Source organism: Heterodontus francisci, chromosome 30 (genome assembly GCF_036365525.1).
Source record: "Heterodontus francisci isolate sHetFra1 chromosome 30, sHetFra1.hap1, whole genome shotgun sequence".
NCBI classification, from domain to species: domain Eukaryota; kingdom Metazoa; phylum Chordata; class Chondrichthyes; order Heterodontiformes; family Heterodontidae; genus Heterodontus; species Heterodontus francisci.
In genome coordinates, this window is record NC_090400.1 from 28,206,712 (window position 1) to 28,221,971 (window position 15,260).

The 15,260-nt window shown below is 39.0% G+C and overlaps 1 protein-coding gene across 1 annotated transcript in view; it reads right to left on the bottom strand.

Annotated features, from left to right (window-relative positions):
- Window positions 1-664: 664 nt before the first annotated feature.
- nipsnap2 (nipsnap homolog 2) overlaps window positions 665-15,260 on the bottom strand; it is a 39,407-nt gene continuing 24,811 nt past the window's right edge. Inside the window, exons 8-10 of the mRNA XM_068010277.1 lie at window positions 9,574-9,668; window positions 3,033-3,116; window positions 665-1,645 (exon numbers count right to left, since the gene is read on the bottom strand). Of these exons, the coding sequence (XP_067866378.1) occupies window positions 1,581-1,645; window positions 3,033-3,116; window positions 9,574-9,668 (244 nt within the window). The 3' untranslated portion in view covers window positions 665-1,580. The remainder of the gene's footprint in view (window positions 1,646-3,032; window positions 3,117-9,573; window positions 9,669-15,260) is intronic.

A 15,260-nucleotide genomic window follows, 5' to 3' on the forward strand; every position in this document is an offset into this window, starting at 1 on the left:
CTCCCTTCTGTGATGTAAATTAGGTGTTCATTTTTCATTTAATAAAACAATCCTTGCACAGCCACTACTACCAGCCTTTTTTGTGTAAACATCTATGGCTTCTCACCTGGTAAGAAAGATGGACTCAGTAAGAGAACTTTCATACAGGCTATGTTACACCTGCTGTCACAAACCCAATACCTACTCTATCAACTCATTAAGTGGATACTATTTTCAACTTGATAGTTTTGGCGGGCTATAGGACTTTTTGAAATACAGACACCAAACAGAAAGTAGCTCTTTTTTTCAGGCCACCTTATTTGAATCATGCTCCTCAGTTTGCTCATTCTTCCATGCATCAGCTGTTAACATACTATTTGCCCGTGATTATGTGCTTTTTGAACCTGTTAGTTTAGTTTGTTCCCTCTATTCAACATTTAATCTTTCTGATAAAGTAATCACTTTCCACTTTTTAGATACAAATGGGTTCACAGATTCAATAATTGAAAATAGTAAAATAATCTTACTTACCTTGGAAGGATTTGACAGTTTCCTATTTCCCACCCCAATGAGGATACTGTGAATGATTTACTACCCAATATTACAAAGTAAACATATCTGATAAACTCTGTTTTACATTTGTTTGTCTTACAAAATGAACAGGCAATATAAACACAAATGTTGCAAATCAAGTTTATTACAGCCCTCAGACTGTACCGGGTATTGTAGCCTGACAGTTGACCAACAATGACTTAGAAACAGATTTCTTTCATTAATTAGATTTACTGAATTATTGTAAACCCTAGAAACTATACATAATGGTGCCATTTCAAAAATAAGCACACGACAAAACAGTTTTAAAAATGTCATTGTAAGCTTACAATGTTGTACAGTGATTACACATGCATCACCTACAGCAGTATAAAGCAACCCAAAAAAAACACAAATAACCGATTCTTGTATCATACACAGCTGAATCTCTAATATCTGAGAAACAGCACAAGAGTACTACTTGTTTTTCACACAAAAACTATTATTTTGTTTTAAAAAGTAATTCTCTGACTAACCACATTAGAAATTGTGACAACTAATGAGTCCCTTATTAAATGGGGGTCATCAAAGTTTTGGGGAGGGAATTCTGAACATTCATTTCTGCAAAATCCGGGCATAAATTGTCATGATGTTGCTCAATGAGACACACAAAAAAATGAATACCTTAAATTTACTGCCTTTAAAAATCATTCCACTGGGTAATGAGTGGAACAGATAAAGGAAGAAAGATACCATCATTATTGGAACAGTCCAGAGGTGGAGGAGGGCAGAGCAACAGAAAAAGGACAATAAAACTAAAGATAAACATTCAGGATTTTAAACAGCTAACATTGTAATTTTACTTAGTGCTTCAGAAAGAAAATATTGCTATTACTGACTATTAGCTTCAGAAGGGTTTCTGTAAATACGATAAAAGTCTTAAAGTTAAAATACTTGTTTAAATCATGACAAGTACAGATTCATGTCAGTAACCCGTTAACTTTTTCCTCATGGTATTAAGACAAAACACAAGTCATTCACTTTCTTTTAAAGATGCTGCAAGTTGAGCTCTACTGAAGTGGTGAAATCTTCAGTGGAATCATAATCCTGGAATCCATGCGCTGGATAAGTGGCACTGTGCAAGAAAAGACCACCTGTAACTAACATGTCTATATTTGAAAACACACACCTACCTAGATATTGTGCATCCCTGCTATACATCAAGATGTGAACATTGCAAGCCAAAATTCTGGTGTTAACTAGAAATAATTCTGTCAGTGAATATTTGATCTAAAGTTTTTTTAAAAGCAAAACCTCTGATTATTTGGAAGTTGGGTTCAATGGGTAAACATTTAGAATATGTTGACTTTTGTAAATATGATGTGGAAATGCAACCCTAACCCTCAAAGTGTCAACCAATCAATTCTAATCAAAGTTAACAAATTTCCATCCTAAACTAGTGTTGCACAGATACAATTGCACTTTTTACTACCATCTGTACTTCATTTGAAAGCTGTGGATGTATGCATATTTTAAAAATTATTGGGACACAATAAAAGTATGCTATTCAAGTCATTCTTATCACCAAGGAAAACATTAACATAGTGTGCACTTAACTTGTTAATGTCAATGCAGAAGTTACCCTGTTGGAGACGGGAGACTAAATTATACTATATAATGTTGTGACACAACAGCCCATAAATCATAAGTCAAATATTCTTATAGCTTATGTATAGTTCTTTACTGTCCTATCCATAACCATCTAATTTCTATCCCACTGAATCATAACCATGTGCTATTTTGTTTCCAATCAATAAAACTTCAGATGTGTTATCTTCTGGGTGTTAATTTTCACAAAAAGATTGAGCAAAGTAAACAAGTGAGATAGAGCAGTAGAAAATGTTAATATTTTTTGGCTATTATTACTGCTATTCTTGAGTCTTCCAAACAGCTCAAAATGTGTAATGAAAGTTATGAAAAACAAATTTTGATCAGTACCATGAAAGCCTTGTTAATTGTATTTTTTGGGAATAAAGTCACAGATTTTATATCCTAAATTTCCATTCAAATTGGGACTAACAAAATGGAGGTCAACATCAGTCATTGTCTAAAAATAATCAATATCAGATTTCAAGGGAATTCCACTCCAGACTCTGATTGGCAGCCATAAAGGACATTTGCCACTCAAATGTATTCATTTCTCAGAAGTAAGGATTTGTAGGGGGCAAAAAAAGTTGCTGCATGTCACTGGTACATGGATCTGCAGGACAGATGATGAGGGAAGAAAAGATGTCTTCCACATTCTGAATTCTAAAAACAAAAGAATATAAGCAGTAGCACTGCCTGATTTGCCTCGTCCCAACATATTGCTGAAGGCAATTTTAGCACCCCATTACAGTCCTGGCTTAGATCAGCACAGTGTGGCAACTGAAAATAGGATATTTTAAAAACATGTACAGCTCTTCTGGTCACTTGTTTAGCTTTAAAGAGTTTACAGTACATTCATTATGCAATCAAAATACCTGTGTAATATACGCATTCATCCCAGCCAGGTTTCTGCCATGCTGAATTTCGTGTTTCATCTCTTGACTGCAAGTCCTTGTAAGCTTTACAAAAAAAGTAAGGTGAAATAAATAGTTATGTTTGTAATTCTTATTTATTATGTTTTACATAAATTAAAAGCCATTTGAAGTTTCAACAAATATCAAATTTTACAATCCAGAACTGTAACATTAAGTAGCAATATCACTTTATAATGAGTTGTCACTGTCAATCATATTTTTGTCATCATTTAAGCTTAATATTACGAAAACAATTCACATAGTAAATTATGTGAATTTAAAACTCCAACTGCTACCACAGATGTCCACAATATAAATGAGATAGAACAGTATCTGGTGATGTATCATGCTTGATGATGCGTCTGTATGTAAGCTAAATTAACCCAGGCAGACATTTGCCACTGCCGGTCTAGTAACTTGTATACCTTCTCATAGGTATGAAATAAAAAGTAACCTTTCATTACAATGATTTCCTATGTTTCAGAACAAAGAAATGGAAATCTTGAAGAGTTACAATTTTTACCGCCACCCAACCCCCCAAAATTAATTACATTGCTTGCCCCCTTTTTCCCTCGTGTCTTCCATTTGTGAGGACACTGATTTCTTGCTGGTTCCTTGCACAAATGAACGTCTTTTTCGTAAGTGAAGCTACACAATGAGTGTTGATAATCTATTTAATCTGTGGGGAAGGGCTTGCTACCAAGCTCATTCCTGTTTTCACCAGACATTGGCAGACACATTCAGCAAGGGTGGGCTGTTGTATAATCATCAGTAGCATTCTAGTTGATTATTCTCTTTTAACCATGGAATACTTTGGCAAACTGTAATAGCACCAATATCCCCCTGGCTGAAGTCAACCAGATTAGCACAGATCTGTGATTTTCTCGGTTTGTATGTCTCAGCTTCTTAATGCATCATCATCATTCTTCCCCTCTTTATAACTTTCCCATCGGCATAGGCAGCACACCTGCTCCCAGCCTCTGCTGATGTGGCTCATGCTAGGTGAGCAATACATCAGCTGTGAGTTGCTGATTTACCATTCTTATAAATAAGTGTCTATGGCTTCTTCTCAACACCTTTCTTGACTGCTGAATATTTAAGGGCAGAACCACCATTTCAGGCTAGGATTCCACTTAACTGTTTGTTCAAAGTAAGTTTGAATTCTTTTCTTGCATTTTATTTTTTAAAAAGGTACCGCTAAGTGCTACAGCACAGAAACAAGCCATTCAGCCTACCAAGTTTGGCCAAGTGTTTTTCTCCACGAGTACCTAGTTTTACCACACTCTCCTTATCACTCCACACATTCTCTAATATTCCTCATTTCCAAGCAGCTGTCTTAATTCCTTTTTGAAAGTACTTGTGGACTGTAGTTCAATAACGTTTTGTACCACCCTCTGTTTAAAGAAATAATTTAAAACTTTTTAATTCTTTGTGATTAACTTTGTTATGTGCTCTCGCATCATCTCACTAATCAATGGAAGCAATCCACCAATATAACTCTTCATAACCTTGAAGATGTCTCTCAGGCTACTGTTCAACCTTCTTAGTTCTAATGAAAATGCCCCAATAACTGTAAATAACCCTTCGTTCCTGGTAATGTCCTAGTGAATCTAATTTACCTTTTCCATTACTTTTTTAATAAAATGTTTCCTACAATGGGGTGCTTAAAACTAGGCACAATACTCTACTACAACCGATGTCATGGAACTGTAATTATTTTTCTCCTCAGATTAAAAACAGTGTGTGCCTTTAAGACTCTGTTTGAAAACTGTGTGCCTTTAAGACTGAGCACAGGCTGCCAGCTGCACCTGTCCCTAGACCACAGCAGGAGAGAGGGGTCACATGGTACAATGTTTCAATTTGACTGTTAAACTGGCAAAAAGCAATCTGAGCCAGCCAATAGCGAGGCGTGCTACTGGAGAAAGGAGCTGTCTAATCTCTCTCAGCAGATATTCTACAAGGAACTACAGGCTGAATTAATTGCCTAAGGAGGAAAAAACCTTTTTTTTTTTGAAGAGCCCATTTTTGTATTGCTGAAGGTAGCAAAACTCCTTTTCTTTACTTCCAAGCCAGGAAGTATTTGCTTCAAGATTGAATCTCTCCTGCCTGATTGTATTTATGGAATTCGCCGGTGGTTTTGATGTCTGCTGCAGCTGAAGTGTTTTGAATGCCAGTCTACTGAACGGACTATTTCATCAAATCTACGTGGAGACTTCGAGTGGCATTTGATTATTTCACACTAGGATACCTCGCCCATCAGGAATGTAACCCACAAAAACTTACTTATTTATTCTTAAGAAACAGCTAATTTTTAAAACACCACTTTTAAAACCGGTTAGCTAGTTATTTTTGAGTGTACATGTGTGAATGAGGGAGTTAGATTAAAATAAGTTATAAGGTCTTTAGACATAGGTTTATCTTAAAACTAAAACTATTTAGTTTTAATAGTTAGTTTGTTGTTGTCTGAAGATACCTGGTTTGGCCTGTTTTATTCTAGGGGTTAGTAGAGTGTCTACTTTGGCTGCTTTTCCAGTTAGGTGGGAAAACTTTAATAACATGCTGCGACCTGTGGAGTGACGGGACTGAATTGACAATGTGTTGCTCCCACCTTGGTCGTAACACCTAATTAAGGTCTTGTACAAATTCAACATTAGAGTCAAAGTCATTTACAGCATAGAAGGAGGCCATTTGGCCCATCGAGTCCATGTCAGCTCTCCGTGGATCAATCCAGTCAGTCCCATTCCCCTGCTCAATCCCTGCAAGTTTATTTCCTTCAAGTGCCCATTCAATTTTTTTTTAATCATTGATTGTCACCACTTCCACCTCACTGATGGGCAAATAGTTTCAGGTAATTATCACTCACTGCGTATAAAACGTTCTTCCTCACATTCCCTCTACATCTCTTGCCCAAAACCTTCAGTCGGTGTCCCCTAGTCCTTGAACAGTTAATGGGAACAGTTTTCCCTTGTCTAATTTATCTAAACCTGTCATAATCTTGTACCCTCTATCAAATCTCCTCTCCTGTGCCGCCCATTGGAAATATTGGAAATCTAAAATAAAAACTGAAACTGCTGGAAGAAACACAATAGACAGTCAGCATCTGTAGACAGAAAAAGACAGGTTATGATCTTTCAGATGTGTACCTGTCATCAGAACTAAAGAAAGGTAAACATGGATATTCGTAAAGTTGGAAACAGAGAGAAAAAGGGGGAAAGGAATCTGAGGAGACACAGATATAAGGGCAGGATTCTCGGGCCCTGCCAAGGGCAGGAACGGAGGCTGACAGGACCCGAAAATACCAGTGCCAGTCAGTATGCCAATTTCCCAGTGCTGGTCATTTTTGTTGAGGCGGGATCGGGATCGGCAGGGCGACCCACTCCCACATGGGAGCCTTGTTAAGTGGAATTAAAGGAGGACGCACTAGTGGGGGCCAGTTTAGGTGCCTGGAGGCAGGCACCCTACACCAAGTAGGCCTAAAGGTCCTCCCTACCTCCCGAGGTGTGAGAGCAACCACAGGCCACCCTGTAGAGGGACTCCCATCCAACAGTTGTGGCCTGGCTGCAAGAACCATTTTTAAATTAAAATTTTAAAAAAGTTGGGAGAGGCGCCACCTCCATGTTGAAGCACCCTCTCTGTTACTTGCCTGCTGTTCCTCCCAGGCTGGAAAGCTTAAATAGTCTGTCCATCGCCCTTAATTGGACAGGGAACCTGTCTCCATGCCAATTGAGGGGGCACCTTCGTAATAATCCCAATGCGTGACATTTTCCCTCTGGGGATGGTTTCAGGACCCAGAAACAGTCCCAACTTCTGTTTCCTGCCCCCATAGGGAAAATGCAGCCCATAGGTTGGATCTGGACAAAAGAGAAAAATGATAGAATCTAGGGTAAGAGGAAATTAGTTCAGTGGGACAGCAACTAGCTGAAACAAGTGGTTTGCAGGGACCTCCTAGGGGGAGGTGGTGGTGTAGTGGTATTGTCACTGGACTAGTAACCCAGAGACCCAGGTATTGCTCTGGGGACATGGGTTCAAATCCCACCACAGCAGAAGGTGGAATTTGAATTCAATTAATAAATCTGGAATTAAAAAGGTAGTCTAATGATGGCCATGAAACCATTGTCGATTGTTGTAAAAACCCATCTGGTTCACTAATGTCCTTTAGGGAAGGAAATCTGCTGTCCTTACCTGGTCTGGCCTACATGTGACTCCAGACCCACAGCAATGTGGTTGACTCTTACATGCCCTCTGAAATGGCCGAGCAAGCCACTAAGTTGTATCTAACTGCTAGCACTGTGGGTGTACCGACCCCACATGGACTGCAGCGGTTCAAGAAGGCAGCTCACCGCCACCTTCTCAAGGGCAATTAGGGATGGGCAATAAATGCTGGCCTGGTCAGCGACGTCCACATCCTATGAATGAATTTTTTAAAAGTCCTATTTATGTATCTGGGGAAGAGACGGTAATGTGCTGTATGGGGTTGGAATCAACTGGAGGCTATAGAAGACATCAAGCAATGCAATCAGACAGGTCTGAAAAATGGTGGTTTGATGTCCAATAGTAGGATTGACTTAGTCACAAGTAAGTTGGTGTTCAGTCTCAGCCAGGCAAAAGGACCTTCCACCGTACAACAGCACCATCTTTGTGAGAAGTATTGATGATGATGTCAGTGTTGGAATTAGTGTCTGGTTTTGGATCATTAATGTACAAAAGTAATTTCCCATCAAAGAATGCATACAATGTGTAAACCAGTGTAAAGTCACAGACACTGGTTGACAGATCATTGAAACAATCTACACAGTATGCAGCAGTGGTAAATAAGGCTAAGAGTATCATGAATTATATTGTGCATGGAACAGAACACAAATCACAAGACATGATACTAAGACTATGTAGAACATTGGTTCATCTCATTTGTCTCAGCTTTGGTCATCACATTACAGGACTATCATGCCACTATAAGAGTTACAAGACCCCTTTGATACTTAGCATCAGAAAGCTAACTTACAAGGACAGACTGAGATTGTAAACAGTGCCAGAGAGAAAACAGAGGAAATCTTACTGAAGTATTCAAGATCCTTAAGGGTAACAAGTTGAACCCTGAAAAATTGTTCATCAAGGATATGAAATAAATGAGAGGCTATGGATAGCAGCTCAGAAGAGGGATAGTAAATGAACGAATTATCTCTACCTATTTAATAGTGAATTTTACAATGGACATCATAAGGAAGCAATTAAGGCTGATAACATCAGTAATTTTAAAGAACTGACTGTTCATTTGGCAAGAAAATCATGGGCAATGAATTGTATACTTTTTCTGAACCCTGGGGTCACCAGATGGACCAAAGTGGTCTTTAATTATCCCATACATTCCTATTTTTAATATGAGCATCACTGACTAGGCCAACATTTACTGTCCATCCCAAATTGCCCTCGAGAAGGTGGTGGTGAACCGCCTTCTTGAACTACTGCAGTCCGTGAGCTGTAAATACACCCTCAGTGCTGTTAAGGAGGGAGTTCCAAGATTTTGTCCCAGCAGCAGTGAAGGAGTGGTGATATAGTTCCAAGTCTGGATGGTGTGTAATGTGGAGGGGAACTTGCAGGTGATGGTGCTCCCATGATCTGCTGCCCATGTTCTTTTAGGTGGTAGAGGTCGTGGGTTTGGAAGGTGCTGTCGAAGGAGTCTTGGTGAGTTGCTGCAGTGCATCGTTTAGATGGTACATCCTGCACCAACTGTGTGCTAGTGGTGGAGGGAGTCAATGTTAAGGTGGTGGATGGGCTGCTTTGTCTGGATGTTCTCAAGCTTAAGCGTGTCATCCAGGCAAGTGCAGAATATCCCTCCTGGCTTGTGCCTTGTAGATGGTGGGCAGGCTTTGGGGAGTCAGGGGATAAGCTACTTGCCACAGAATTCCCAGTCTCTGACCTGCTCTCGTAGCCACAATATTTATATGGCTGGCCCAGTTAAGTTTCTGATCAACGGTAACCCCCAGGATGTCGATGATGCGGGATTTTGCGATGGTAATACCATTGAATGTCAAAGAGAGGAGATTGGATTGTCTCTTGTTATGGATGGTCATTGGAATACTTAACGACTATTCCAAAGACATATAGCAATTATTCTGTTTGGTACAGTTCTTAACCAAAGTGAATTGCATACAAATTATCAAGTAAGTGTCCATTTTTTTAAGTACCTTATCTGAAGTGCATTCTCTTAGAAAAATTGCATAATTCCACAGAGGTATTTTACATGGGTTACATTTACTTTTTGTGTAAGTAGCCAATGAGCAGTAACTTTCTATTATACTAGCAACTGACTCTCAAGTTACTTCTATAACATTATTACATGTACCATTAAAGAATGATTACCACGCAAGACTAAATCTATTTAATTTTAGATATTTTTCTTCTTCAGTAAGACTGAATATATTCAGCATCCAACTCGGACTAAACACAACTGGCCAGAAAAAGCGCAAAGAAATATGAAAGTAGTAACTGACTGATTATTTACCCCATAGGTGATGCACTGTGTACAACTCGCCAATCTGAGAGAAGAAGCCACCAACTGCTTCATTGTTCTCTTGTCGATATCGAATAGCACGAGCCCTGTGAAAATTAAATGAAGCAAAACTAAATAAAATTAATTTAAATTATGGATAATTCACTAATTTCAAGCAATTTTGGCATTAGAACTTATTGTGAGAGTCTTTTATTGCTTAATTTTGTGAAATTGACCTCTGAAAGTTGAAGTTTGATTCACAAAGATTAATATCTTAAATAGTTTTCCCAAAATTCAAACGAAGTGGAAACTGATTACATGAAGTTATTCAACATGCATTTTTCATATCATTTTAGTTTTGCACAAATTAAAGTTTGAAATTTGATTCCTTTACACTAATAGCACTTTACACAAACACTTACAGTATTTTAAATTCTGAATGGAGACTGGCTCAAAAACTCAATGATCTTTCACCCAACCAAAATCCTCAAACATAAAAGCAGCTGCAACATTAAATTTTTAAATAGTTAAAACAAGATTTTCAACTTTGAAGCATGCTTCTACACACAACCATGTACACTAAATAGGCACGAATATTTAGGGCTTATTAATAACAGGAAGATTCAGGAATCATGGTCAACTAGAATAACATTAAAGTAAGTTACATTAACAGTTACAACAGCTTTTCTTTAAAAAGGCAAAGCAGTTTGACTTCAGCCAGTTAAATGATAGAATTAGTTAGATGATTTTGGTATCCAATCCTGTTGGCTCTCAAAATGTCAATTTTAAACTTTTACTTAAAGCTAATAAAAGAGGTACAGTTGTATAATGTTTATAGTACTGGACTAGTAACATATAATGATACAACACAGAAGGAGGCTATTCGCTCATCGTACCACAGAAGGATGCTATTTGTCCATCATTCTTCTGCCAGCTCTTTAGTACAGATATCCAACTAGCCCACTCCCTCACTTTTTTCCCCCCAGTTTTGCAATTTTTTTCCCTTCAAATATTTATTCAATTCCCTCTTGAAAGTTATTGTTGAATTTTCTTCAAATACTTTTTCAGACAGTGCTTTCCAGATCACAACAATTCGCTGAGAAAAAATGTTTTCTCATGTCATCTCTGGTTCTTTTTCCAATTACTTTAAATCTGTGTCCTCTGGTTACCAACCCTCCTTCAGGAAAGAATTTCTCCTTATTCACTCTATCAAAACCATTTATGATTTTCGATATGATTTCCGAAGGGTCGCTGACCCGAAACGTTAACTCTGCTTCTCTTTCCACAGATGCTGCCAGACCTGCTGAGTGATTCCAGCATTTCTTGTTTTTGTTTATGATTTTCGATACCTTTATCATATCTTCCCGTAAACTTCTCTGCTCTAAGAAGAACAGGCCCACCTTCTCTGCTCTCACCACGGCCCCTCATCCCCGGTATCATTCTACGAGATTCTGAATTCAAGTCCTACTCCAGGACCTGAGCACAAAAATCAAGGCTGACATGCCAGTGCAGTACTGAGGGACTGCTGCACTGCCAGAGGTGCTGCCTTTCGTATGAGATGTTAAACTGAGGCCCCATCTGCCCTCTCAGGTGGCTGTAAAAGATTCTATGGCACTATTCGAAGAGGAACAGGGGAGTTATCCCCGGTCTCCTAGCCAATATTTATCCCTCAATCGACATCACAAAAACAGATTATCTGGTCATTATCACACTGCTGTTTGTGGGAGCTTGCTGTGCGCAAATTGGCTGCTGCATTTGCTGCATTACAACAGTGACTAAGCTTAAAAGTACTTAATTGCCTGTAAAGCGCTTTGAGACGTCTGGTGGTCATGAAAAGCACTATATAAATGCAAGTCTGTATTTTTTTTTCTCTAGTAAATCTGCTCTGAACCCTCTCTAAGACCTTCCTAAAGTGTAATGCTGAGAACTGAACTATATATTGCAGCTGAGGCCGAACCAGCGTTTTATAAAAGATTTAGCATAACTTGCTTGCTTTTGTACTCTATGTCTCCAATAACAGCCTTTTCAACTTGTCTTGCCACCTTCAAAGATATGTGAACATACATCCCAAGGTCTCTCTGTCCGTGTACCCCCTTAAATCATACCATTTAAGTTATATTGCCTCTCCTCATTCTTCAGACCAAAACATATCACTTCTCTGCGTTAAATTTCATCTGTCCTGTGTCTGCCCAATTCACCGGTGTATGCCCACTTGGCCTCGCCACCACCAAGATCAGGACGGGCTCTGCCGGCGTCGGTGGCGGGCCTCATCCGTAGTGATATTCATGCTCACCTGCACCCCCCCCCCCCACCCCCATCATCGCTCCCGGCGTCGGAGACCCTATAAAATCCAGCCCACAGCATTTAAGTGCTAAATTTTTAAGAATTTAAATTTATTTTCTTTTATCCTGTATCTGCAAACATATTCAGCTGTACATTTAGAATGAATTTATTCTAATAGACAAACATTTAGAATAACTATTCCAAAGAGGTACTGGGGAAATGTGTAGAACCAAAGTACATTTTTGCAGTAAATTAGCATGGTTTTACAATTCCACTATAATTGAGACACATTTAGTTTATATGTAATGCATTGCAATTTTCCTTTGAATTAAATTCTGTTAGTCTCATAGCTTAGTAATACATCACAAACATAATACTTCAGTGAGGGCATTGCCAAGAAACAACTGGAGCATCTGTGCTGACATTCTCACTAAAACGCACTGGTTCAAAATCTGTTGGAGCAGGGCAGCTCGCAACTTGCCCTATTATTTACTCTTTCCCTTCCACTTCGGCTTGAAATTTTTTGCACCGCAAATTGCTGGAAGTGAGAGCTGATAACTTCGCCGGGGCATCTGAAACCTTGGTGAATGATGGGACCAACACTCTATCTCCTTCACTAATGAGACTTAAGGATAAACAAAACAAAAAGAGTAAAGTCAACTAAAACTAAAGTCAAGTTAGGTATCGAAATAGAGATGGAAAGAAAGATTGGATTGAGAGAGGAAGAAAACAGAGAAATAAAGGAAAAGTAGATCTTTTTAAAAAAAAATATAAGGTTTTAAAAGTCTATAAGAACAATTAACTACTGCAGGAATAAGACTCCACAGTTTCAATTGTTTCCTTTCTGGGCCAGAGAGGTTGAGCGGCATTGCAGGAACATAAACCTCATCATTAAAAGGGTAGATACATCATTAAATACCAGCCCTAACTTTCTGTAGCAAGTTTAATTTCTATTTACTAAGCAAATGCAGCAACTTCTTGAAATTCACAAGGGGTTGATGGCAAACAGTCGTTTTTTTGAAGTCCAGTGGAGCGGAGTAAATCATCCAACAATTTATGGCAATCTACAAGTCATGGCGTATTTCTTCCTTGTAACAAATTGCTAGACGATTTACATACCAATAACAGCAATACACATTAAATTCGCTGTCATTTTCCCAGCAAATTCTGGGTCGTTATCTCTCACAAAAGTGAAAATGGAGCAAACTCTCGCACTAACATCACTGCATAATTTATTGACGAAATAGATACATGGGAATGATTCTGAAGTGGCAATCCCTTCTTGGGGTCAAATAACAATTTCAAATTAGCTTATAATTACACCTGAATATCCATTGGGTACTCTATACTACTTTACTAACTTAATTTCAAGCAAATTACTCCTGTTGCCATGTCAATTTCAATGTGAATAATACAGAGGGCAGTTGCTGGATGTTTCTGCCAAGCGTAGCTGATTAAAATCCAGAGTCTACATATGACAGGTTCACTAGGACATTTTTTAATCAACAACTTGCACTAGTATCGTACCTTTAACTAGTAAAAATCCCAAAGTGCTTCAGAAAGGAGAAACAGACAGCAGTGATAGAAAATTGGAGGAGTGACAAATAGGTTCAGTTCATAGAATCTTACATGAAGGATTGAAGGAAACCATTCAACCCAGCGAACCTATGCCAGACCTTTGAAAAAGCCACAAAATCACAGAATCCTTACAGTGCAGAAGGAGGTCATTCAGTCCATCGTGTCCACACTAGCTCTCCGAAAGAGCAATTCCCTCAGTTCCATTCCCCTGCCTTCTCCCCATAACCCTCCACACCCTGTCTAATTCCCTTCTGAATGCTTCAATTGAACCTACTTCCACCACACTCTCAGGCGGAGCATTCCAGACCTCAACCACTCACTGCGTGAAAAAGTTTTTCCTCATGTCACTTTTGCTTCTCTTACCAAATAATTTAAATCTGTGTCCTCTCTTCGATCCTTTCACGAGTGGGAACAGTTTCTCTCTATCTACTCTGTCTAGATCCCTCATGATTTTGAATGCCTCTATCAAATCTCCTCTCAGCCTTCTCTTCTCCAAGGAAAACAGTCCTAACTTCTCCAATCTATCTTCATAACTGAAATTCCTCATCCCTGGAACCATTCTTGTACTCTTCTGTACTCTCTCCAATGTCCTCACATCTTTCCTCAAGTCCGGCACCCAGAACTGGAAGCAATACTCCAGTTGAGGCCAAACTAGTATCTTATACAAGTTCAACATAACTTCCTTGCTCTTGTACTCTACACCCCTATTAATAAAGCCCAGGATACTGTATGCTTTATTAACCGCTTTCTCAACCTGTCCTGCTACCTTCAATGACTTATGCACAAATACACCTAGGTCCCTCTGCTCCTGCACTCTCTTTAGAATTGTACCTTTTATTTTATATTGTCTCTCCATGTTCTTCCTACCAAACTGAATCACTTCACATTTCTCTATATTGAACTTCATCCGTCACCTGTCTGCCCATTCCACCAACTTTTGAAGTTCTACACTATCCTCCTCACAGTTCACAAGGCTTCCAAGTTTTGTATCATCTGCAAACTTTGAAATTGTGCTCTGTACACCAAGGTCAAGGTCATATGGAAAAGCAAGGGTCCCAACACTGATTCCTGGGGAACTCCACTACAAACCTTCCTCCAACCTGAAAAACATCCATTAACCACTACTCTGTTTCCTGTCACTCAGCCAATTTCGTATCCACGTTGCTACCGTCCCTTTTATTCCATGAGCTACAAGTTTGCTCACATGTCTGTTGTGTGGCACTGTATCAAACGCCTTATGAAAGTTCATGTACACCACATCAACAGCATTGCCCTCGTCAACTCTGTTACCTCCTCAAAAAGCTCCAGCAGGTTAGTTAAACATGATATTCCCTTAAGAAATCCATGCTGGCTTTCCTTAATTAACTCGCATTTGTCCATATGACTATTGATTTTGTCCCCAATTATTTTTTCGGAGAAGTTTTCCGACCACCAATGTTAAATTGACTGGCCTGTAGCTGTTGGGCTTATCTTTACACCCGTTTTGAACAAGGGTGTAACATTTGCAATTCTCCAGTCTTCTAGCACCACCCAGAGTCTAAAGAAGACTGAAAAATTAAGGCTAGTGCCTCTGATTTCCACCCTCACTTCGCTCAGTATCCTTGGATGCATCCCATCTGGTTCTGGTGCTTTATCCACTTTAAGTACAGACAACCTATCTAATACTTCCTCTTTATCAAATATAAACCCCTCTAGTGTCTGACTTAGCTCCTTTTTAAACATTGCCTGGGTTGCATCTTCTTCCTTGGTAAAGGCAGATGTAAAGTATTCATTTAATACCTCAGCTATGCTCTCTGCCTCCATGTGTAAATCCCCTTTCTGGTCCATAATCAGCCCCA